Source organism: Mastacembelus armatus, chromosome 9, assembly GCF_900324485.2.
Source record: "Mastacembelus armatus chromosome 9, fMasArm1.2, whole genome shotgun sequence".
In the NCBI taxonomy this organism is placed as follows: domain Eukaryota; kingdom Metazoa; phylum Chordata; class Actinopteri; order Synbranchiformes; family Mastacembelidae; genus Mastacembelus; species Mastacembelus armatus.
This window is the reverse complement of record NC_046641.1, coordinates 1,733,628-1,760,424: the sequence shown is the minus strand read 5'-3', so window position 1 is coordinate 1,760,424 and position 26,797 is coordinate 1,733,628. Positions and strand designations below refer to the sequence as shown.

The following is a 26,797-nucleotide window of genomic DNA, read 5'->3' as shown; positions in this document are numbered from 1 at the left end:
CCTTTTTAAACACATAACTCTCATGCCAGTGTAACTGACATCAGGACCAAACTCACAGTCCAAGCAGTGTGTGTCATATTGTGGAGCTCAACTTTCTCACTGGGGACATTCAAAATCTCTCCGTGTTCGACCATTGACACGGCAGCATCCGCCATTTCAAGCTATCGTAGACAATCACTCCACCTGCCTTAACTTAATGTCTGCTTGACAACACACATACATACACACACACACACACACACACACACACACACACACACATACAACAATTGAGACAGCTGTGTTATCACTCTGTACAGTATATTTATGTTGTGAAGTGAATATCTACTGCAAGATGAAGACACATTTCAACACCAAAAAATGTTTCTGCTGTATGTTGAGGTCATATCTCTACTGTTGTGGAACTGATTATCTTGCTATTGCCTTTGTTTTTGCTCTTAGTTCACATTTTTCTTCCTGTGAGTTGACAGTCTGTTTCTTTCATCTTAACCTGCAGTACTTTTCTCCCAAAAAAGTGACTAAAACATTTTGTTTTCTTTAAATATATTTTATTGTAATAGCGTCAAACCAATAAAATTCAATAAAGTAAAGCTCCACTTGGCGTGTTGGTTATTATTGCATAACAATCATCAGTTGTGCATAAATTTTACAGAGCTCATACTATATATACAAGATTCAATACAGTGGTCATAGTGTGGCTGTTGTTTAGCCTTGTCTTTAAAACATCATTCACATCAGTTATGTAAGATACATATAATATTAAATATTATCAGTTTTAGAAGCAAATCAGATCTTTATGCTGTAGCAGATGTTTGGAGAACAGTAGCAAACATCTTTTAAGATGGTAGCTGTGGGTAATAATACAGGTCATGGGAGAAATGTGACTGCCAGCTCTGCAGTGTCTGAAGACAAATGTGTATTTACTGAGATTTATTTAGAGCATTATGTACTACAGCATGCCTCCTGTTTCTCAAGCCTTCAGAATGCCTCTGAATGTTAATGCAAACACCTGTGTTTTACACTCACACAGCATTACACTGCAGTCTGGGTGTGTTTTACAACTCCATGCCTGTAGAGCTGTAAGGACACAGTCTTATCTAATCTGTTATGTAATTTTCAAATTTACAACAAGACTGTAACCTCAGACCTGTGTTCTTTATAGTAAGTTTGAGGTACTATTGAATAAAGCTATTCATACTAAACATGAGGAGAAAAGAAGTAGAATGGAGAGCAGTATTAAAATTAGCCACAGAAACATACTGATGAGGTGCATGTAATTTTATGGAACTTAAACTCATGGCAACTCAACAGAGAGCTGTGTTTGTAGTTAGAAAACTGCCCACCTGTCTTTACCAAAGCCCTAGCTGCAATGTACAAGCATAAAGAATCATAATGTTTTATTAGATTAAGTTTTCAGAAAACTGCTGCCTCCATCTCTGTATAGTGAACGTGTGCAGAATTTTGAAAATATGAGAAATCTGCCATTCCAGATACAATGTCTTAGTTACACAGAATAGTCTAAAGTTTTCATGGAAATATTTCTACTCAACTGTACGAGTTCCATTCAAATCTCTTCATACTGAGGTCTGTTGAGTAGTATTCCATTCTACTCACAGCTGACTTTTGATTTGGGTGATCTGACCCTTTAAGATGCACAAAAAAAAAAAAAAAAAAGTCTAAGGTCTTGTCACCTGCTCAAGTAATCAGGTAACGAAGAATAATAATGGCATTTTTTGACAAAACAAAGGTATTGCTGCATGAACATAAGCTTAAATATGAGTCCATGGTCTGTTTGTTCAAATGTTGACATCATCTAGAGTTTTGTGATAAAACAAAAACACACACAGCTTAATTTTCCTTCATGCTCTTTTTTAATCACACTCTCCATCCCAGAAGAGTGTGGGTGTGTTGGCTGTGCACTTCATTGGGTGGGATCTGTGCATGCGTGTGTCCAGTTGAGTATCAGGCTCCACTTCCATTTGCAGTTCAACAAGCTGCAGTGAAATAAAGTGAAAGGCATTAGCTCCCAACTCATTCTGACATGTAATGTTTTTGCATTACAGGAGTGTCTGTGTGTTTGTGTACAAAAGAGACAGGACAAGTGATGAGACATGAAAGGCAGAGTGAGAGAGAGCAGGTGCTGAAGTGGTTAATGGCTAATGGCATGAATAGCCAGTGCTGTCCATTCCTGATTGAGGGAATGAACTTCTCCTTTGTCCCAGCAGTCAACAATGAACACCCAGCAGCACACAGAACGCCATCCGTCAGGCGTTCCTCACAGACGGCTAAACATTTAATGAATCTATTGCAAACTTCCTTCTCTCTACTGCCAGGCAATTTAGTGCCATTGACAGTGATTTAACCCTCTGGAAATATGGGGACCATCTGTTGTGTCTGCTGGAACATTGAAATTAACAAAAGCCACTGGGGCAGTTTTCACACAGGCTTAATGCTGCACACCATGAAGGTAAATGGAGACAATCTGAGAAAATCAAACCTGTTTTGTTCTTTCTTCCCTGGTCAGTTCTTTGTATAATTTTGAATTATGTTTAGATGATGTTTCTACAAATGCTTAGAGCCTTTAAAATTCTTTTCATGACAGAAAATTTACAACTATTCTCTATTTTCTCCTGTTTTGTGTATGAGGGAAAAACATAATCCATTCCACATGAAGAAACCACCACAGAACATTTCTACTAATAATAACTACTGACATAAACTGACAGTTCAGTCAGTCCACTCAAGTAAGGAATTTTCATGAGCATAAATGCAAATTCTTCATTTCCCTTTTACCTGATCCTCACTGCTGTTTCAGAAAAGTATGTGTGTGTCATTTAAAGATGAGACAAAAAGAAAGCAGGTAGAGCCCAATGCATTCCTAACATCAAATTGTTGAAAGCACAGAGGAAGCTGGGATGGGAAGCATAAGGGCTGTAAACAGCCAGAAAATGTCAAAAATATATAGGTGACAATATTGCCCAAAGTGGGGCTGTCCATAGTGCAGACAGTTTTCCAGCATCAACTACTGCAGTATCAGGTCATACCTAGGTTTAATGGTGTGCCCAAGACCATGGAGCTATTTGGCCAAATATATTTTATCTTCTTCCACCTGAGGCAGCTAGATGCTATGGAGCCAATTTGACGTCTTTAAGTTTTGGCATTGTAAATAAAGTTTGGCATTGAAAAAAGAGGCATTGGCATTGAAATACCTTTTTTGCAAATGGGCATCAAAATATATTATTTTTGTATCTTTTTGCATTATGGTGTGTTTTTCAGGGATAATCTTTTCATACTTCCTGTTTTTTTCACAATGCCAATGACTGTTTTTCAGTTCCAACTTTCTGACACCATTTTGGCGAGGAGGGGAGGGGCCTTTTTATCCTTTATTATCTACAACATTCTCTGTATATAGTAATCCAGTATTTTATTTTTTAAATTTCCATCTTTGATGATAAATTTGAACTAATGCAAACTTCCACATGATTTAAGATGTACATCAAGTGATGTAAGTGTCCTACCTGAAGGTCTGAAACCAGTGAGCTGTACCACCTATTAAAAAAAACAACAACATTCAAACAGTATTTTGAATAACATACTTTGCACAGTTCGTACTGTCCATGTTACTTACTTGATTTCCTGATGCTGGTTTTAATGAGAAACTCACCAAGCTCTCCTTTCTGAAACTCTCTGAAAGACAACAACACACCGATTTCAACACATTTGTTTATGCAAGGTCAGAACATGTAAGACAAAGCAAAACATATACAAACAACACAACTCGTATTACAATGAAAGTTTTATAAAATGCATAGGGAAAATGACATTTCCTTTATTTGCCCTTCAGTTTACAAAACATCAGTGTCATTTAAATATCAGCCATGTTATTCTGACCAGTGCTGAACAGGATGAACCACGACATGAAATGAAGTGAAGCATTTGCCCCTTGCATTTAACACAGAACGCAGCAGAAAATCTTTTTGCACACAGTAGACATGGAGAACATATCCTCTGTATTTGAAAAGCACCTGTTTGAAACGCATTGTTTCAAACAGGTGCTTTACAAAAAATATATATGCAACATGTAAAAGTCTTAAAAACTGTCTATCTTCATACACAACCCCAGAGTCCAAAGTCTGCATGTTTGTGTCTCTAGCACACTATATGTTATATGTGTATGTGTGTGTGCGTGTGTGTGTGCGTGCGTGTGTGTGTGTGTGTGTGTGTGTGTGTGTGCTACACTTCCCAGTGACACACCTGCTTCAGTCCAGGTAGAATATTCCCACACTGAAAAGAATGTGCCGCCTGAAACTGTGTTGGCCAGTTTAACACAGTGGTGGGCTCCGTTTTATTTGACTGGGTGGGTAAAACTGGTTTGGCAGATCTTGTGATAATTGGTGCTACTTTTCTGTACTGTTTGGAAAGTTTTCCAGAAAGAGCTGAACTACATTGCAAAGGAAAAAAAACAGATTTGTGTCTAGCTATCTTCCATCTGCTATCTGTTACTGCCTGTGATATGCTGTTGAATTCAGCATCTGACACTGACGTTTGCTTGATGTTTTGACTTGGATCTCATTAGATAATTTTAGCATGACCCACAGTATAAACATAATCAGTTCAAATCTCCACAATGAAAAGTCTGCCATTGTGCAAATTCTGATCATTTTCCCACATAATTCATATTTTATTTTTAATCTTGTCAAAGCTATGGTATATATTGTACATGTACATGCAAATTGGATGTCACTCCAGACAAGATTTAAAAAATACACCAGTTGCATTTAAAACTGATATTAAATCATCCATTATCTATAGTCATCTATCTACTGCTAATCCCTCCAGGGTCATCAGGGGTTGGAGCCAATCCCAGCTGACATTGGGTGAGAGGAGGATCACACCCTGGAGAGTCTATCACAGGGTTGACACACAGAGACAAACACTCACACTCACACCTATAGGTAATATAGAGCCACCAATTAGCTTAACCCCAATCTGCATGTCTTTGGACTGTAGGAGGAAACCAAAGTATCTGGAGGAAATCCAAGCAGGTACAGGGAGAACATGCAAACTCCACACAGAAAGGCTGCATCATTGAACTTGTTTTAGAACTCTGAACCTTTTTGCTCTGAGGCAACACTGCTAACCAAACCACTGTGGTGCCACTAGTTGTGACATAGTTGTGAATATCCATTATTTATCTCTTCAGGATTTCACATTTTTACAAAACAGCCAGATAATACATGAAACCTAACATGCAATTGTCACCAATATTTTTTACCTGCCCAAACCTCTGTGTGGCCCTTTGTGACAAATACAATCCTGAGTACCCTCCTCCCAGCAAATACACACACATACACACTCATACACAATAGCCTCAGGTGGAGCCTACCATTCTTGATGACTAATGAAGTGGAGGAGGTGCTAGGGGGTCCAGAGGTCTCACTGATCTCCGGGCTGGAGGGTGCTAGTGGATTGCAGCCCCAGGAGGTAATCGGGGCCCTCTGGGAAGGGAGGAAGCTGGTTGGCTGGGAACAGTTCTGTAAATCCATCATAGTTCAATCAGATGTGCTGCAGAAATGATGATTTTATCATGAAGCCTAATATATGCACACATCTGCTGCACTACTACTATACAAAAATTGCACACACAAGAGTAAGGTCAGAGTTCCAGTAAAATAAACATGTGTAAGGAGAGAATATGTTTTCTGTCCTGCTGATGGATCTGATCACTGCTCTGTGCTTTTTACTCACTCACCGTGAAAGATAAGGCTTTTCTCTTTTCTTTGATCCTTTTTATGGCATTCCTCACCTAAATGAGAAGCAGCTTTTTACACCCACTCACATACCACATAAAGATACATTCTGAAATTCTGCTGCAGTAGCAACAGGCAGCAGCACTGACAATGGACTGAATGCCTTCTTACCTCACTGTTGTACACAGCATAGACTAAGAAGATGTACAGGCCCTGGGTAGAGCAGAGACATATCAGAAAGCACATGAGAGAGATTGAAAATGGAGAATACACTCCTTTCATACAGCTTTTATTGACAACATGGATCTTCGTCAAGTCCATTTAGTGCTCCACTCTGTCATCTCAGTCAAATGATGCTTTCCTCATCACCAACCAAGGGAATGTATTAAAATGCCATTTTTGTTTCTGTGGGTTTCTACTCCCTTTTGGCACAAACTTCAGTTGGATTCAGCAGGAGTGGCATGAAAATCTCTGCTGACTATTTCAGTGATGTACTTAAGAACTGCGAATACCCATTACTCAACCGTTAATGTTCTCCTGTGATAGCAGTACAGCACCTCAAACACCTTTAAAGCTTGGGATATGCTAGAACAAGCTTGTATGTGTGTTGTCCAATCACAGCAGAATGAAGTGTGTAAAAGTGTGTTTCCAACAGCCACACTGGAAGGTAAGATGTAATCTTTAAATTCTGTACTACTGGCACATTTTCAGAATCACTTTGGATGACAGAAGGGTACACCCCGGACAGATCACCAGTCTATCAAATGGCTGACACATAGACAGACACAGACATACAATTGGTAATTTAGAGTCACCTGTCATCCTAACCTGCATATATATATAGACTGGGAGGAAACCTGGAAGTACCTGGAAAAAAAACCCACACAGGGAGAACATGCAAATTCCACACTCAAAACCTCTTGTTTTGAGGTGACAGTGGTAATCCCTGCATGATGATGTCTGGAAACTGCACACTAAATAAGAAGGTGCACATATATTACAATGTTCACATAGCACATAAGAAGGGAGTTGCTGATTGGGTAAAAAAGAAGATAAGTTGACAGATTCTTGCTGCTGTTGTGCCCTCAGTTCACACTTCAGGGCCTACTGTGTCTACCGTTTGGAAGCAGACACATGTATCAGCTGAGAGAGGTGGAGCCCAAGTAGACATTGTGTTCTGATTACAGTTGGACCATTGTGGTCAAAATCAGAGTAAGGATAATCATAGTTGGATATGGGGACTACTACTGAAGGCCATTTATAAGACATTATCTAACTATGGCTCCATCTGCACTTTCATTGTTTTTTTCAATGCTTTCTTAACTACATACAAAAATATCACAGTGGTCCAGGCTCTGCCTCATATATGTGAAACGGGCACAAAAAACAGCACTCTAAAATGAATAAAACATTGTAAACTATTACTGCCAAATCAAGAGTGCCAAGCTGGATGGAGTGTGGTTGCTTTTCTGATTCTGTTATGTAAATGTAGCAGCCTTTTTTAGCTAAAGTCAAAACTTGTATCCCCACCAGGTAAAAATTCACCAGTCGCTACTGCTTGAGGCATAAATGTAGCAGACTGTTGCAGAGGTGGAGGGTTTAGAGACAAATTACCATAGCTGACAGTTTAGTGGATTGAAACGTCTTTTGAATGTTATTATGCAACCCTGTCTTGCTCTACTAGCCATCATTTTCTTTTCTCTTCGTCCTCCTTGACTTTAAAACTCTCCATCATAGTTTGTTTTTATAGGCTGTAGAAGCAGCCTGGTAAAAAAAAAAAAAAAAAAAAGAAAAAGAAAAAAAAAAACTTTTTCTGGTAATAAGAAGAAAGTGGGCTGGCCCAGCATCATCCTCCTACCTACATGAGGAAGAACTCCTACTGTAGTGTTATCTGCCCTCAGCTGGACACTGGCAGTAAATCTAAATTAACTAGCAGCTCTTCAGGGGTCACCCAGGGGCTAGCTCATTTTGATTAATTAAAGTCCATGGAAGAGCATAGAGGTGTGGGTGGGGTTAAAAAAACATGAAGATAGAGATATATAGAAGAATGGGCAGATGGTACAAAAAACGGGCAATATATGGAAGAAGAGAAAAGTAAAGGAAGAGTGTGAGAGTGAGGAAATGGTGAGTGCTATGTTATCAAGGAAGGAGAGCTGGAAGGAGATGTGGTATGACCTGTCGTTCAAAGGGCTAACTGTGGTCTCCCACACACGCATGTACCACACACACACACACACACACACACACACACACATGCACACACTCATACTTACACTCACAGTCATGATTTTACAGCAACTACAGATGAGCAGAAACGATTATACATTACGCAACATGCAATAGCTTTGACACACAAACAAGCACACAAAGACCCACATATCTCCATATTGTAATTTCTGTCAATAGCCAGATAGGTGTTGACAGCATGCTGCAGAAAACATCAAGTGAAGAAATAAAGGCATTAGATGAAAATGGCTGGACAAAATATATATGCTAATAACTAAAATAAATAATGACCGCAACTATTTTGTCCTGTTCCTCTTTTGATGCTGAGACATGTACGTCTGTGGTTTATAGCTTAGATGTATCTGCTTCCTTATGTCATCCTTATATTAAATTTCAAAATCAGAATCAGAATCATCTTTATTGGCCAAGTTTGTGCACAAAAAAAAAAGGAATTTGATTCTGGTTAACTAAGCTCTCTCCATGTACAAGAAATAAATGAATATCAAAATTTTAAATAAAGTTAAACTTTTCATTTTTAAAAAAAGAGGAAGATTGAAAAAGAAGGGAAGTAGAGGAAATAAAAATGTTTTTAAAAGGATGAAAAAAAAATACAATATATACAATTTGTGAACTAGTGCAATAGGAGTGGATTTACTTATAACTGTAAGTATAGCTTTGGCAGGGTGACATTTTGTGGTGAACTTGTTTAGCATGTGAAATTTTGTGAGAGTGGCCTATTTCTCCATATAGCCAAGCTGTCCATTGTTTCCTTCATTTATCGATGCTAAAACTATAAACCACATGGATTGGTAACTTACATCATCCATTGACAGAGGCAGACATCTCTAGCTAATGAAAAACCCATCAAGGTTTTTACCATAAAAACATTAGTAGAGATTTGAGCTTAACGCCAACTAATACCAAGTCATGTGTCTAAGATTTTGGAATTACTTTTTAGTCAGAATTCTTTGACAACCAAGTCCAAGGATTTATACGGTCTTGTTTGTATCATCTGAGAAGCAAGTCTAAAATTAGGCTGTTCCACGTCTTAATTTCATTCCATCCTGATACTTCACAAGCTTCAGCACTTAGTAAAAAAATGCACTAAATTGTCCACAGTTGGTCCAAAATGCAGCTGCTCAGGCACAAACTAAAACCATGGAAAGAGACAATATTACCTCACTTTAAATGCCCCTTCTTGTACTATTTTCCATAGTGTTAAATGGTTTAGCTCCCAACTACATGTGTGGCCTGCTAAGCCAATACAGAACATACAAAGGTGCAAACAAAGTTAATATTATTACATTATTGAAAGAAGGACCTTGGATATGACTAAGTCAGTCCTTCTGTCCATTCAACATTTAAAAATAAGATTTAGTATCGGTATCCTTGCCCAAGGACACTTTTTGAGTTTGTCTCCTGACATTTTCTGCATATCGTCAGGGGCCTTTACCATCTTAAATAATCACAAGTTCTCTGTAGCCATACTAATACTATGCTGTATGGGGGGGATGTTCTACCTGTTTACCTGCTGTATTATGGAACAAATAAAAAGAGTGCATCGTGTGGTGTATGGGGCATGTTCACTACTAAAAAGTCAGAGATAGTGTGCATCTCATTATCTACTCAGCTAGTTAGCTAGCTGCTGCAGTATAGCTAGGTAGTAACCTGCTGATTATTACAGTATATTTTGATTAAAATGAGATTATCTGTATAAATAGGATTACAGACATTTTAAGTAAAGCAAAATGTTTCATTATTCTCAAAGGGCAATCAGAGCACCAGAGAAAGTTTTGAGTTAATGTTGAAATATGGATTATGTTTCTGTGGACCTGACAAACTATTTGAAAACTAAACTACAGTGGTTTCAGTTACAATTGTTACAGTCTATGTGTTCCTTTCAACATATATTATATTCCCATATAAGATCTGCATAGATGCTACACCATGGTATGCACAGTTAGTGGGCTGAAACACACAACAATGTGCCATAAAGCTGAGAGGAGCTCATACTGGTTCCTCATCCCAGCAAGCAACGTGGGATAGGCTCCAGCAGATCCCTGTGACCCTAAATGGATAATGGATGGATGGATGGATTTACCTGGAAGGCATTGAGGGAAATGAAGACATAGGCAATTATTACAGACAGGTGGACCAGCACTCCACACAGCCAGGTCAGACCCAGCACTGGCAGGAGGATGAGAACAGGCCGGGTCACAGCCCTGCAAATACAAGTAAAATTCACATGCATGAATCTAAAATGTCAGTACTGCATGAAATGTACATTAATCCCTCACACATACACTCAAACAGAAATGTATGCGAACAATGTCTAACAGAAGCAAAACCCATAGAAATAAAAATTCACACCATTTATAGCACCGTTTCTTTCTTGACTACTATATATGAGTATAGACAGACAGAAGGACCCAGCAAAGTAGAGTTTTCAAGGTATTTTGATGACATTTTCTTCACAAATATTTCTTCCTTGAATTTTTATCAAATATCTCTGTAGAGTTATAGATTTTACTGCCTACCACAGTAATACTGCTGTTCCTTTGCAATCTTCCTTTCAATGATCCTGGTGCTTATACGGCCAACAACCATTTCATGGGGCATGGCAAATAAGGTTGCCTTTGTTCAAACCACTATTGTTGTCACACTGCTGCACCTGGGTAGGGAGATTGAGTTTTCAGACTGCACTGTGTCTGCAAGGACAAAGACGGCACTTACTTCCCTCTCTTCCCTTTTATTTTTTGAAAGTCGTTTTTCCTCTAGTCTCCCGAATTCACATAACACTTATGCTGGCACAGACATCTACCTTCAGTCTGTTTGTGAGGGAATCAAGAGACACAGCGAGAGGGGGAATGGCATCGTTGCATTTTTATCAAGCTAAGACAAATGTACAAAATGAAATTGAATGCATGTTGTGTTGAAGGACTCTATCTGATTATGAAAAGGAATCCTAGTTTCCCCTCAGACACGAAATACAAAATATGAGTAATGCCTATTAATTTTAGTGTTCTGACCTGTGTATTAACCTATGAAAAAGCACAATATAACAGAGCACATAGTTGTTTCAGAATCCATTTTGTATAACGCTCACATTGTAAGGAAAACTTACACTACATTATGCTGCAAATGTGTCATCAGGGTTGATCAGCTAATCACAGGAACCTATTCAGTACTATTAAGGGAGAGTTCACCTTTATTACAACAAGAAAAAAATGTCAGTCTGGTTACATTTATAATCCCAGTGGCTATACTTTTCCAGGTTTTGGGATATTTGTCTCTGAGATTTTTGTCTCTACCCAAATACCGTGGAGGTGAATGGGATTTTAATTGAAGGAAAGAAAGAAAGGAAAGAAAACTGCTCAGAGGTCTATGGATTGTTCATGGGAGTATTTTGTTGCTAATCTGAGGGAAGAGACTCCTGTCTCCTGTCTGTGCGTCTTCATCTTTTTTTAACTTCACTGTTGCTCTTAAGGGTCACCATCCAGCACACTGCTGGATGGATTCTATAATGTAAACACACATGCAATATCAGAATTTATTGTCACACACACACACAAACGTCTTTCAATTTCTCATGCGGACATTACAGTGACTTATATTCACTCCCTGCAAACTTTCCATAACCACTACTTCCCTACCCCTAAATTTAATTTTACCCTAACCTCCCCCTAACTGTAAAATTCAATAATTTACAGGATTTGGACCTAGATTTTGTCCCCACAAGGAAAATGAATCATGCCACTGTGTGAACAGGTTTTGAACCACCATGGCACACTCACGCAACACAGACACAAACACATGCACCCATGTGCGTGCGCGCGCACACACACACACACACACACACACCCACACACACACACACACACACACACACACACACACGCACACACGCACACACACACACACACACACAGACCACAGACAGACACAAACATGCATACACACACAGACACAAAGACCCCATACAGACAAACAATTGTGTTGGGACCAGGTGTTAAGCTGATAAGACCTTATAACTCCCACAGCAGTCTCATGAGCCTAAACTTCCAATCTCTCACACTGTCTCTATTGACTGTGTAGTAGCTGGCTCAACCAAAAAGGAAACAGGGAGTGTGTGTGTGGCCACAAAAGAGAAAAAAACTAATGAAAGAGCAAGCACACAAAGCTGGAGCAGAGCGAGCGCGAGTGACAGAGAGAGTTGGGAAGCCATTGTATCTCACCAGGTGAGGTCAAAGGTCTGCATCTTCGATGCTGAGCTTGGACTGAGCATCTTAGCTCGACGATGTGCACTGGAAACAGTCACCATGACAACCCGACACAGTACAACTGCATTGACCTGCAGGCAGAGGACAACATCATCAACATGGCCTCCAGCAACATGTGACATGCAACTGCAGATCTACTTGGCCTCAAGCTCACATGTAGAGGCTATAGGAAATCACAACACAGTAAGTAGTAATTTCATTTTTTAAGTGCTGGACTACCTGAGATGAAAAAATAGAATATAGAGGAGATCTAAAAGGGAAATGCAAAAGCTCAGTCTTCATCTAGAAGCTTTCTCCTTTGAGTTCTGTGTTGTTCAGATTTTTGGGGTTGTCTGGGATACTTCTAGGAACATGTGTCTGTAAAGGTTCCCTGTTGAGTTTTTTTGAAAATAAACCCAGTTAACACAGAAATCAAGCCATCACTGCAAACCTTTAATATAGATTTTTTTATCATTACCTCTTGCCTTGACCTTTAAAAATATCAAAACAACATCATTTGAAAGATTTTAATAAGTTATTACTAATACCATAGAAACACAGCTAATAACTTTAGTCTAAAGACATGGTGAGTGCAAACATGACTGCAATACCCATAAAACATTTGGGGGTAGGTAAGCTTGCGCTCTCTTTTTCTCTCTTTCTGGACACACAAACACACATATAGACACACACACACACACACACACGCACGCACGCACACACACACACACACACACACACACACACACACACACACACACACACACACACACACACACACACATAATTACATTACCGCCAAGACAAATATGACAGGTCCCACAAAGGCCCAGATGGTGTCAGTCTTCACATTGAGCCAGCAGTGATCGTCTGCCTTGTACTTGTCCACTGACACGGCCAGTGTTACACCAACAATCAGAACAGGCAGTCCTGCAATACAATTCAATAAAAGAAAATGACAACAAAAATGTAGTATGTTTAAAGATATTTATGAAACAGTGACAGCTGTAGTATCTACTGAAAATAATATTTTGTCTGTTCTGTTCTCTTGATCTATTTAGTCTGAGGGGGAATGTTCAGCACATCTGCACAGAGAGGAACACCTGAATGCTGAGAGTTTGTGGTGCTGTCTCACACACTGTTCTCAGCTCATTATGCGACATAACAGACATTCACAGATGGATTTGGGACTTGGGAAAAAACTGGGTTAAGGTTGCAGCGTAGATTAACAACACATAATGCTAACTGTTGATATAGTGTAAATTAGGATAGTAACTACAATCATCACTTGAACAATTTGAATATCTTTACTAAAACTAGGATGGGCAAAGTCTAACATATACTGTTTGAGACACAAGTGCTGAAGTGACTAGTAGCTGCTACTGAGAGCAAAGGTAAACTCATTTGTTACAAAAAAGGAAAAACAAAAGTTTTTGTTTGTGAGCGACAACATATCAGGAAGCAAACGGCTTTGAACAGAAATGATGCAGGGCAGCTAAATGCATCGAGGGACTGAAAAATGAAAGTAGATTCGAAGCACCCAGGAACAGAACTGGGCTGTGAAGTAATTCTGGCCAAACTGCATTACTACAACTTCCATTATGTGACGCAAAGGTACCAAAAGGCCTTTTTCCCATACTGCATCATTGGAAATTGACTGCAGAATTATAGCACTGTAGCTCAAAGATTTGAATAAGACATTTTCCCCCAGTCTGGACAACGCATTAGTTACAGACATCTAGAGTCCAAGGTTCACGCAGTTGAAAGCCAAGACTAGAGGAAACCATGTCAGAAAACATATTCCAACTTGATGAATTTACCCCAGCCAATGATGTAATAGAGCTTCATTCTGCGGTCTTCGCTGATGTTGACAGACACAACTTTGCTCCAGAGCAGTAGGCCCTCCACCAGCATCCATGAGAAAGAGGCCATGAAGAAAAGGTGGAGTAGTGCAGTCACCATGAAGCATGCTGCCTGCAGGAGAAACAAGATACAATCGATATGTGCCTATATTTGAAGGATAACTTATAATTAACAGTAGAAATTATGTTATGCACATTAATTACTTTGCTCTGAAGTTCCCAGTTAAAGTAAATAATCTGCTAATTTGTGAATAATGGCTGTGAATACATCATGTCTTGTAACAGCACTCAACTATGGTATATTAAGGCTTCTGTAGCCACAGTTTGTGACTCTCATTGAGCACATTTTTTGTGAAGAATGAAGAAATAATTGTTATTTGTTATTAACACACTACAAATTCACAAATATGGCATGTGTGAACTCTCACCTCATTGGAAGATGCCCAGTCACTGCACATCAACAGCAGCTCAGCGATGCCCAAAGCAACAATCAGGTTCTTATGAACGGTGGTACGGTCCGATTTAGGGACACTGCACAGGTATATACACACACCCACACACATATCCATGCATGCAAACAAACACAGCCTAAAATATATGGGTGAAGATCTGACAGTTGTTATCAGAAATTTCAAAAATATTTCACTATGGCGCTGTTCATGTATCTACATGGCACAACGCTCTGTTTTTTTCTATTTATTGATGTGGCAGAATTTTATGAAATGCTTTTCACCCTCTGTGCTTTACAGAGTACACTTCGTGACTTTGGTGACTCACCCCACAGCAATGAAGAGGATGAAGGTGAAGAGGAGGCCACATAGAGACACTCCACAAGCGATGAACGTCAACACCTGCAGAGCTTTTTTGTTCTCTGGGCTCCTCTGAAACACACATACACACAGAACGTAAGTTGTAAATAGCAGCATATCCTGTAGTTGAAAGCCTATACAAAATAGAAAGGAATGTTACCTGGACTTCATAAACCTGCAACAGCAATGCAAAATTGGTGGTGTGGTTGCAGTAGCACACAGTGTATCCATATTGTTTGGACACTACCTCACAGCCTTTGGTATTCCACCACCCACCAGCCTCTGGACTAGCCAGACACAAACAGCACATACTTACATATCTACATTTGCACAGGAATGTCAAGAATGAAAATATTTTCCAATCAAAAGTTTTTCACATTTTTTAGATGAAACAAGGTAAGTGCAGTATTACATAGGAATCTGAGACCTCCAAATGGCCCATGCTTTTTTAAAGTGTTAATGGATACTTACGTGAGATCAAAATCCCAGAAAGCACACACTGGCTCATACACAATGCTAGCAAGATTCTGTAAGAAATAGTTAATGAATTTTAATTACTGTAATTAAGAAAAAAGGGTGGAGATTACAACATAATTTTAAAGAGTGCAGCTGTGAGACATTTTGCTAACTTGTAATCTGTGCTGGAGCTGGAAGTGAGCTGCCATGCTAACTGGCTGGTCATCTCCCAGCACGGTGGTGGATATGACAGAAGAGCCCAGGATGGTGCCCAGATACCTGGTTAAACATATACATTTCTATATTATAACAATGAACACATGGAGCAAGCTCCAAACATCAATGGAAGAATAAGTTGAATATGTTTCAAGACAGTGAGATAATTATGTGCTGAAGGTTTTCAATTGTCTGTCAGTATCTGTCAAAATGTTTAAATTTCATACAAATATGATTTCACTTTAGTGTTACACCCAACCCTCTAAGCTACACAGCTAGATAATAAATTATGTACAAATACCAACAGTCTTCATTTACCAAAAAACTTTACTAGTATCTTCATACTTATAGTAATGTAAACCAGACACCTACTATGAGCATGGAAAAATTGTTAACTTTAATGAGACATTTTGACATGTTAATCGCTGGTGGAACTAGTGAAAGTAATTATAACTGCAAAATATTTATACTAGCTCCTTAGCAGACTTAGTAGCACAGCTAAAATTTTTCTCTGGTGACAATAATTAAAGACTAAGTAAACATGTTATACTCTTTTCGAAAAAAGAAAACAACAACGCAAACAAAGAAAGCATCTATATGCAACGCCCCTTGTGCTTGCATGTTACCTCTGGCTGCCGTCAGTGACTGTAGGAACCATGGTGATGTTCTCCTCAGGATTGAAGAGAGGCCGCAGAGAGCCATACCAAGTGTTGACCACTGTGAGCTTATGGAAGCCTTGACATTTAGCACAACATCAGGATGAGTTTTTCTCTTCACAGACAGTTAAATAATACAATATTATTTAAAAAAGTAATTTATTTAGGATCACTTATTATTCAAAATGGATAGCTGTTGCAAAACCCAGCAATTCGCTCATTCCATCTGTGTTTTACTGCAGCATCTTGGCATTGTAATTAGGTAAATGCTTCCTAACGCAGAAAGAAGTGTAGAAAGAATTTATGCACCATTTTCTTACCAGTGTTACGCAGCTCCTGTATCTTCTGTTGTGGGACTGAAATACAGTCTAGGTTTGTGTTTTCCTCTGTCTCAGGCCCACAGAAGCTTGGTCCTCTGGACATTTCCTGCAGCCTTTGCTGCTGTACCTCCAGTTCTTCAAACCACAGGACAAAGGAGCAGATTTACAGTTACCTATTAGATTCTCTGCAAAAAGTCATGTTATTAAAATTCTGTTTTTTTATTATTAAATCTATTTTGTTAAAGCAGGATTTAAAAAAAAAGTATGTATATTGTATATTCTTATCAATTAAAACATACAATACACTGTGATATATAAGTTTTTGTTTCAATTGTAAGGCCTGAGTGAAAGGGCTGCCTTAAAATTTTATGCCAAGTCAAAAAAATGCAATTTGTTCATTTAACACAACCAAATATTATCTTCATTAAATATTGGTTATAGTAGTTTTTTTAAACTAGTAAAGTTATGTCAGCTTAATTAAAATGGTGTGATGGCTAAACATCTATCTTGTGGCTAAACATCTATCTTGTGTAATCAATATGAATTGATTAGGCTGACATCTTTTGGTAGTTCTTTAAACTTAAACATTTTACCATAATAAATGTGACCAGTTCATTTCTGTTAATTTTTTTCACTTCAGGTTAAATGAATGGGGACTCAGACTGAATTCAATACTAACCTTCATCATCGTTTGCATTATTTTCATATTATAAAAAGAAACAGCCCTGACTCATTTTACCATCTAATAAAGACATACAGTACAGCAAATTTATATTCTGTGTTTTTTTTTCAATTGACAAAACAAAAAACAAAAACAAAAAAACAAACAAAAAAATAACTGCCAACTTTTTAAAAATTTAATGCATGCTGGGAAGTCTATTAGTCTGTTATTTTTGTTACTTTAAAAACTCAAACTTGTCAACTGGAGCTGATCCCAGCTCAAATTGCAATGCATGCAGTGTGATCTGCTGACCTGACAGTGTTGGTGTACCTAGTAAGAGATAAAGAACAAGAGACAATGTTTAGCCTTTACATTACATTAGCTGGGAGGTTGTACAGAAAAGAAATTCTGAAACTCCCATTTGTGATGTTTAAATGTACAAACACAAGGCTAGAGATGATACTGTCAGAAGCCAGAGATGTAGCAGTGCAGAGTACAGAGCCAACAGTCTCAGCAGGAAGGAAGTGGATTTCCAAAACAGGAAGTTTTACAGGTTCAGAAAGCTCTTAGATACAGAGATATTAGGGCAAGTAAAGTAAGAATGATTAGGGCATGGTCTAAGCATATCACAGTCTGCATCGAACAAAGCAACAGCAGTGGACAAGAGGAAGATATTTGTAGGGGAGTTTGTTAGGCTAAAAGAGGCTGTTAGATATGCAGTCTCTCAGACAAAGCAGGGCCATGAATGAGTTGGGGAAGGGTAGAAAAGAAGAAGCTTGCAGGATTAGAGTCATGCTTTGAACAGCTCCACCTCTCCCAACAGCTTTGTTAATGTTCACTGTATCAGGCACAAGCCTGTCTCAAGTGTGATGCACCTGAAGACATAACCAGGTGCTGAAGTGTCGAAAAAATAGGTCCAACAAGGCAACAAGCACAAGTCAGACAAGAAAAAAAAAAAAAAAACACATTTGGAAGGATTTTTTTTTTTACAGTTGGTCCAAATTAAAATTCACCTTATAAGGAAATTTTACTGGTCCCTTGTTATGCATCTATGCACCTACTAACAGTGGGTCAAAGCTGCACCAGGTATTTGAGCTATACAGTGTACAACAGGGGGTTTGGGTAACCGTTCACCTTTATCTTTGCCTCCTCAAATAGGTGCAACTGCAACATCATATGGTACCTTGTATTTTTTTTCTTACCCAATCGCACCTATTTTAGCATTTGGAGATTTCCAGTGAATATTATCTGTGTGTGTGTGTCACTCACTGATATTGGAGCTGTGAATAGTCAGGTAATCAGTCTCTGCCATCAAGCGGGGGCTCAGGCTGGTCACCATCTCATCAATACTTTTGACCACATCCATGGGTCCGTTCACCACCTAAAACACATGGAAGCAGTGATGTCTTAGCAGCAGCAGCACTCATCCTCCTGGCCCCGCTCATCACAGTTGTCAACATTACAGAGGTACATTTCAAAATGACCTTTCATCAGCCACACACCAAGAAAATGCTTTCAGTACTCTCAACTGTTTGCCAGATTTTGTACAATATGGCTGAAGAGGGCATACACAGTTCAATAAATGGACCTATAATGCATTATACAGCTGTGGATTTTGCCATTGTCTGTTTAGAAACCCCTCATTCTGAATTCAATATGCCCATCTAAGTGCTGAGCCTTGGAGACAGAACTGGGAGCAGCGCAGGGGAGGTTTGTGGATGAGTACAGCCGCAGTTTCTCAGAGTGCTGCTCATTCATTGAGTCTGGGCTGAGGTGGCCTTGGAGTACTGAGAGGCCTGAGGGTGGGGGGTGGGTGTGGGTGAGAGAAACACAACACTCACAAGGCAATCTCCATACACATCAATAATGCAGAAGCAGAAGTGACAAAAAAGACTTGAGAACAGTATTAAAAGAAAACACAACGTCTTAACTGTGAACAGGAGTATGGTTTCCTTTCTGTATGGTGGTTTTTTTCTCAGAAATTCACAATTTTTAAAGTGATGATTGGATGAATAAGCTTTGTCCTAATCAAAATGTATGGAGACATATCATGTATCAACTCTGTGGTAACTTCATCATTCCAATGCTGATGGTAGGCTGTTATTGTAGTGTCAAAAGAAGCATGCTGCCCTCTGGTGCTTTAGAGCCGAAATACCAGTTTTTTATCTATCATCTGTCGCTCAGTAATTTTTGTACTCATTAAACCATTAGGTGAGCCATTTATCCATTGAAACATCTTTTTCTGAAGGCTTTACCATGAGTACAGTTTCACAAAACTATTCTCAGTCAGCATAAAAGCAGTTAATATGAACTAAACTGTGGAAAACCATTTATAGCTTTGACACTATTTACCACATTTTTCAAATTTCATGGATTGTTTCTCTCACTCAGACTCAACTCTAAAAAGTCCAAAATCCATACATAAAAGTAGAAACACCTATTTTTTTAATAGGAAACAATAGTAGGAAACAAATGATGTCAGTGTTCTGGTATCAGAGTTGATCCTTACATGGCTATAAAGGGTTCTGGTTGTACACACATGAAACGCATACACATACAAAATACATACACTCTGTTGAATGCATGTAAGATAATCCATAATTTAAAAAATCCCATATCCCCTTGTTGTTGTCAAGAAAATTATTTTTTTTGTTGAGCTATTCCATAAGATGTGGATATATTACTAACTTTAACTCTTTATTCAGCTACTGTCCAGAAATGCCACACGGAGGAGCACTAATGTAGCAGGGCCAAAGAAAAAGTGAGAAAGCAAAGTGCTATTCAATACAACCTCTTTGATGGCCTGCCACTTGAGAGCATTGTCTTCGCTGATGATGCTGTCAGCCACGCTAATGAAGTGCTGGCTGAGCTCCTGGATGCTGTTCTGGCTCTGGTTGGAAGGATCAGAAAGTGTCTGAGCAGGGATGTCAGCAGTCAGAGATAGCAGCTGAATGAGGGACACCATGTCTGTTGGCTGCAGTCCCTCCTGCTGGGTGTCCTCCAAAGCCTGGACAGACACTTCCAGCAGGGCAGACATCTGGGCCAGGCTGCTCAGCCCTGATGCTTGCTTCCTTAGCACTGGCTAGAAGGAGGGATGGAGACACTGGGTTCAACATAAACCTGTGCTTTTGTTTTTATTATGAACATTCAGGTTAGAGAATTTCAGTATTTCATTCTTCACCACAGGAAGCCAGTCAGATTGCACCAGCACTTTTATGATAAGTATCATTTTATGCTTTAAATTTTTGATTAAATATTTGTTGTGTAATCTGTCATTACCACCGGTAAGCCATTAATTTAAACAGCCTATGACAATTATTTTAAAATAAATGTAATTCCATAACATGAATCCAACTTGAAACATTTTCTCTGGCTGATCTGAAGACATAAAGTGAACTTGACTGACTCACCTGACAACAAAAACCTTGAAAAATGGAAAGTTTAAAGAAGTCTTTAACAAAATATAAAAATAAGAGAAAGTCATGCTAAAAAATATGTATGGGTTGTCTACCTGGGTTTTGTTGGAAAGGTTCATCAGATGGTTCATAAAGGCAGTAGGCTGAAAGCTCTGAGAATCGCTTATCTGCCTCATCTTCAGGTAACGCTCTGCAAAAAACAACACAACATCATGTGGCTTGATGGGCAGATGCCATGTTGCTCCAAAAACTCAACTTTCAATTCTTAAAGGTTCAACCTGAGGTTCCTAAGGTGCCCTAGATCTGATCTACTGATCTACTAGCAGAACCTGATCCCTGATGTACCTATCAATAGCAGGAGGTCCCTCATCTGAAGCTCGGATATTCAAGTTTTGTTAGTGGGGGGAATGTTATTGCAGTGTTATATAAAAACACCCTACTTGCACCTTCAGGCTTGGGTCTCTACTGGTGGCCTGGGAACTAGAGAGTATCTTAGCTTACAGTATCTTAGCTCTTCTGGACAGAGATCTCAAATGTTGTTTCTGGGATCACGTTTCACATCTTTTCTAGCTCTTCTTTTAGCCATTTTTCATGTTCCTTCTTTCTGATGTTGCTGTCTTATCGGATTGCTACATCTACGACTATGGCCTTCTTGGTTAGCCATCACCGGTTTGTCAGTCTGTATCTGGAAGTCCCACAGGATCTTAGCCTGGTCAGTTTCTACCACCTTCATGGGTGTTTCCCATTTTGATCTTTCCATACTTGGCACAGATGTTTCTGTACACTATGCCGGACACCTGTAACATTAATTATACTGATATTCATTTTTCTCACCTGGAGGGGTATAGAACACGAGGCTAACCAGCTACTAATAACAGTTAACTTTAACACATTTAGTTGATATTGATAATATTTCATAAGCTGAGTCCCTGTACTAACTAGTCATATGCTAAGACAGTGTTTCACAGTTTAATGCTAGTGTTAATGTTAAAGCCAGGTAGAAAGCTATCAAAGTCTGTCAAAAATAATGTAATGCAAGTATACGTATGGATTTTTGGAGGACAAACCCTTGGTTGTTTCTGTGGACAGTGTATGGTGCTCACCTCTGCTGCTCCTGCAGATGAATGGCAGTGTATCCAAGCAGTCTGCCTGGCTGAACAGTGGGAACTGATCTGACCAGCTCTGTAGCGTCCTGCAGCCCTGCAGCTCCATCCACTGGTGCACAGCTGCTTATGCAGTCACAATGACACACAATAGGACAAGGGACAGCTTCAGGGAATTGAAAAATCATGATTTTGGAATAATAAAAAAAATTGAGACTGCTACCTTCTTTAAAGCTTGGAATGCTAATGTAAAAAACTGACTGCTTTGATGTTGTAGTAGGAAATGGAAACTTGTTCACTGAATTTATTGTTCATCAATGCACTACTGGAGTTTTGGGAATGCCCTCTACCCATTCATCTCTCCCTGCTTCTTTTTGATTTTCACAGACATTCATTCTGACTAATCAGTCAACCTAATGTGTTTCTAGAGGCATGGAAGACTAGATGTACAGGCCTCTTCAGGGGAGCAATTCAACCAGAATGAAAATGACACTGGGACACACGCAACATAGAGTGATCTGTGGAAACGTAATGCTGCTTTTTCTGATCTAGCATCAGGCAAGTAAGAAAATACAGCAAGTGTGCAAGCTGCAAAGACAATATTCTGAATCGAAATCAATCCCAAAAAATTGGGCATGGTAACAGGAATAATAAAACATGACGAAAGCAAGTAAAGAATACACATATTGTCATATTAACATATAGAATCACTAGTGATGGGGAAAATAAGGCTTTATGAAAAAGGTAGAATGCACAGTTTTGCATGATAGATGACTGATGCATGATTTTCACTTTAAAAAGTTTGTGAGTTCAAATTTTGGTTTCTATGGTCATAAATATTGAGTGTTTACTACAAAGTATTTTGTAGTTATGTTTTTTACTACCCAAAACTGGACAAAAAACAAACTCAAACACAGCTATTTTGAGTGATAGATGGTGATAATGGTGATGATGATGATGATGATGCACAGAAGAAATATGAGCATTATTCAAACCATGACTAATTTAAAAAAAATATTCAGCAAAAAGAATATGTTGGAGTGTTTACAATGGACAGATTAGATTCGTAAATCCCCCTTCTTTCAACACCACATTTCTAGTTTAGACATCACCATCACATTTTTTACAGTCTGTCTAAACACCTGACAATTTGTGCTTCCTGCCACATTAGATGGCAGCACTGTGAATGTGGACCCAACTCTCAGCCATTACCATGGTGAGTATAATGTTAAGCTAACGATACCCTAAAATGTGGTCTGAAGACTAAAGACTAGTTAGCCAACCATGGGCTTCCTCCAAACTGAGGAAGTCTTTCAGAATGCCTTTTACCTGTCCTTTTACCAGTCACACAGATTATGTCCTTAGGATTTAGGAAAAGACAGAATGTATGTATATGTTAGATGCATTTGATAAAGCTTTTGCATATGCTTCATTTTAAAATGCTGATTTGAAATCATGGAATGAAGCCAACTGTGTTCTTACCTGGGCAGAATAGATGGGTTTGCACTTCCTTGACTACTGGGTGGCTGACAATTTGGTCTAGGTTCCAACTGAAAAGTACTTTCTGGGTCAGGGTTGCGCATGCATTGAGGGCACTGACATGCCTTGTTTCCAAAGACATATTCCAAACCTGCAGGTCAGTGATATTTCCAAAAAATGGCTCTGTAAAATTACCACCAAAGGAATCTTGGTCCTGACCCAGAATTAGTATCCCATCTCCATGGATATCCTTGGATCTGTCTGTGTCTGAGCCCATGTCCTTTTTGACCCCATCCACATAGATCGCCCAGTGACCACTGCTACGGCTCCATGTGACACAGATGTGATGCCATAATCCATCATTGGGAAAGGACGCCTTATATGGCAGGTGCTTCCCATGGATGATGAGCGCTAGGAGGACACGTCCCTGCATGTCCATTTGGCCTCGCAACTGGAACTCATTGGTAAAGACTGGTGCAGCATAGGAGAAGATGGTGGATACTTCATTCCGCTCTGGGTCCCACTGAATTCGAACACACAGACTGACAGATGCCAGGGCAGGGAAGGACATGTTGACACGAGCAAAGCCTTCATGGGATTCCTTTGGAAAGGTTAAAGCTGAAAACTGTACATCTAAATAAGAGAAAAATTATAAGCAATGATTAAGTCATACATTTCAGTTTTACAGTTCTTTACTTTCTCTATTAGGTCCACTGTATTCACTCACACTGCTTAGCAAGGGCCACAGACTTGGAGGCTGTTTTGCTGGCATCCCTGACCCAGATAGGTGAAAGAAGTCCTGTCTGCTGAAGAAGCTCCAAAGCTCCTTCTCTTTCGTCTGACTGATCCAGGGTGGCGAGGGAGCTGAACTGGCCTCTGCAGAAGCTGTCAGCCCTGGAAAAGGACAGCGAGTCATTGACCAGCTGGAAGGCCCATTGAGACGTTAGATGAACCAGTCTGGACTGTCCTGGGGAGCCAGACATAGAAAAAAAGCATTATGAATAAAAATTGTAGCACATGAATGAAATGTATATAATGATTTTGATGGATTGATTCAACAGAAAAGGATGGTACTGGGAACTGAAACTACCAGTCAATAAATTGTCAATAAAATTATTTTCTCACCTTGTGAGTCTTCTATTCTGTCTGGCCCAGCATATGTTGGCTCACTCTCACATACCACCTAAAGAAAAAAAAATCTAATTTACTGTATTATTGGAACAACACCTGGGCAGCATTATAAGCAGCAATCTTTAACTATGATAGTAATCATCTGTGTTGTGGAATATCAGGGGTAACCAAATACAACTTACAGAAAAAAAAAACAATTTTCATGATTTTTGTTAATATTATGAAGCACCGAATGAAAAGGTTATTACCACAAATGAGAAGAGTATCAGTCCAGCGCGCAGGACTCCAGTCATGTCTAAGCAGTGTTGTCTTCAGCTGAAAACCACTCAGATATCCTGTAATATTATACCGTATCACTGAATCAAGAGGTACTTATCCCTGTCAAGTTACCAAGTAAACACAACACACTATTGATTATGGATATTTAAGCCAATAATATCTAAAATGTAGCTCTGAGTACTGCATGGCAATGCAATCCAGAAGCATTTTAGTGTGACACTCTTTCACAGGTCCTTTTTAATGTATGTCCTGATTCATTGATGCTCAGAAGTCAGTTGTAGAATTTACATTTTCCTCCAAAGCAGCATAAAGTTTTTGAGTAATCTGGAAACATATTCCACACATGTAGAACAATGGAACCCAAATCCAGTCCAAACTCCTCTTCCAGTACTTCAGCCACAACGCTCAGCATATCCAGCAGTTTCTGGTCTCCTGATTGTGAGAGAGCTAGCACTCCCTGTCCAAGAGTCCCTGACTGTCTCTTGCGTCCCTTCAGACCCCCTCACTCCTCCCTCCTTAGCACTCTGAAGACTACCTTTGTCATGCAAATAGAGCTATTTTTTAAAAGAACCCCACTGACGCAAGCAGTGTCCAGCATTTGGCACAGAGTTCATCAAGAGCAGCAGGGCGGTGGACATTTTTTATCATGTAGCATGACTCTCTGTTTTATTGCTGTATTATAAAGTCAGTAAAACATCAATACTAATGATGTAATAAGTGTACAGTAAAAAAAAATCTAAGGTTACAGTTAACATAGCTGAAAGGTTTTTGTATGCTTTTTGACATCTAATGCTTCTGCTTTCTCATTATACTTCCCACTACACACATGTAGCCTCTCATGGACATTCATAGGTTACAAGACTGATGTCCAGTTAACTATATGGATCACAACATTGGATCCCAAAATCTCAATTCAAAGCTTCAGTTTAGACTGTATGGGAGACTTGTTCTGTTGAGGTGGCTTGAATTTGTTAATTGTATTGAGCTTGTGCTGCATGTCATTTTTTTCATTTGGCCTATTTCTGGTTCATCTTTTAATCTCTTATAATCATTTCTATTACAAATTATAAGTACTAAGTTGTGGTCCTGATCAGTTCACTCAGTATATTTCTCAAAGTTAGAAACCCATATCCACATTTTTAGGATTGATCAAGGCCTGAAAGCACCACATAGACCACTGAAATCACACTAAAAATAAAATCTTTGCTCTGTGTGTTCAGCATTAACTAGCTCACTGTTGTGTTGAAGGAACTGTTTCTATAGTAAAAATTGCAAAAACTCTCCAATGGATGTGCAGAGAGTTCAGTATTTGTTGAGGCAGAAAAGGTATTTGCATTTGTATTTGAATAAAACTGGAAACAATTATAACAACCTTTATACTCCTAATAGGATATTAAAGAGTTAGTATGTGTTCTTTAATAACCTATTATAACAATTACAAACATTATATTACATGCATGTATATTACATGGACACACATGCACATGAATTCTAAAAACACTTTGCCACTATTTTGATCAGATCTGATCAGATCAGCAGACTAGCTCCAATCAGAACTCTCAAAACACTCAGGACTCAAGATATTGACTAGTAATTGATATTTCACCTTGTTAAATGTCATCATGGACAGTGATACAGTGCAGGAGTTTAAAACTCCTTATTTGGGAGAATAGGTGAGTAAGAAATGATGATGATGAAAAAAACTCATGAAATTGCACTGGCCTTGAAATTGTGCATTAGTGCTGTAGATCAGTAAATGTGGATTTTGGATTGTGGATTTTTCTTGATAGGACGCAACAGTAGCTCAGGGCCCATGGGTATCTCTGTCAGGACCAGGAGTGGGAGAATAAAGGCTGTTGCTGAGGTATACAGAACAAGGAACAGACTAAGAAAAGTCTCCACGGATGGAGAGGACACAAAGATGAGGCAAAAGGACCTCTGAGTCTAAAGAAGACACTGTCAGAGTGAAGGGCAGGAAGAGGCAAGGTACTCAAAATGGAGAAGAACCAAGGAAGCGACAGAAGGTCTCCAAACTGAATCAGAAAGATGGAGCTGCACCACCTAACAGGGACATCAACAACACACCCACCTCAGAGGAATCCAGGAGACTGGAGTTTGAGGTGAAACACCAGCAGCTGAATTCACTGGGTGAGAGGCTACAGGAGAGCAGATCA

At 39.1% G+C, this 26,797-nt stretch overlaps 1 protein-coding gene across 1 annotated transcript; it reads right to left on the bottom strand.

Moving 5' to 3' along the window:
- Positions 1 to 1,826: 1,826 nt before the first annotated feature.
- adgrd2 (adhesion G protein-coupled receptor D2) lies at positions 1,827 to 24,912 on the bottom strand. The gene is made up of 25 exons (XM_026322136.1): positions 24,593 to 24,912; positions 24,339 to 24,396; positions 23,941 to 24,180; positions 23,217 to 23,846; positions 21,735 to 21,857; positions 20,727 to 20,821; positions 20,007 to 20,297; positions 18,485 to 18,596; positions 16,555 to 16,689; positions 16,205 to 16,313; positions 15,536 to 15,641; positions 15,378 to 15,433; positions 15,067 to 15,193; positions 14,875 to 14,978; positions 14,526 to 14,628; positions 14,056 to 14,209; positions 13,032 to 13,165; positions 12,212 to 12,327; positions 10,078 to 10,198; positions 5,922 to 5,963; positions 5,753 to 5,806; positions 5,387 to 5,534; positions 3,629 to 3,687; positions 3,519 to 3,549; positions 1,827 to 1,994 (listed from the first exon to the last, which is right to left on the bottom strand). Exons 1-25 carry the CDS (start codon positions 24,635 to 24,637, stop codon positions 1,987 to 1,989), a joined length of 3,201 nt encoding a protein of 1,066 aa, XP_026177921.1. The 5' UTR covers positions 24,638 to 24,912; the 3' UTR covers positions 1,827 to 1,986.
- Positions 24,913 to 26,797: the final 1,885 nt, after the last annotated feature.

Coding starts and splice junctions, on each gene's coding strand:
- adgrd2 (XM_026322136.1), bottom strand. CDS start 24,637: ATGACTGGAGTCCTGCGCGCTGGACTGATACTCTTCTCATTTGTG. Junction 15,642..16,204: donor GTCACTGACGGCAGCCAGAG/GTAACATGCAAG, acceptor ATGTTTAACCAG/GTATCTGGGCACCATCCTGG. Junction 15,434..15,535: donor AGCTCCAGCACAGATTACAA/GTTAGCAAAATG, acceptor TATTTCTTACAG/AATCTTGCTAGCATTGTGTA.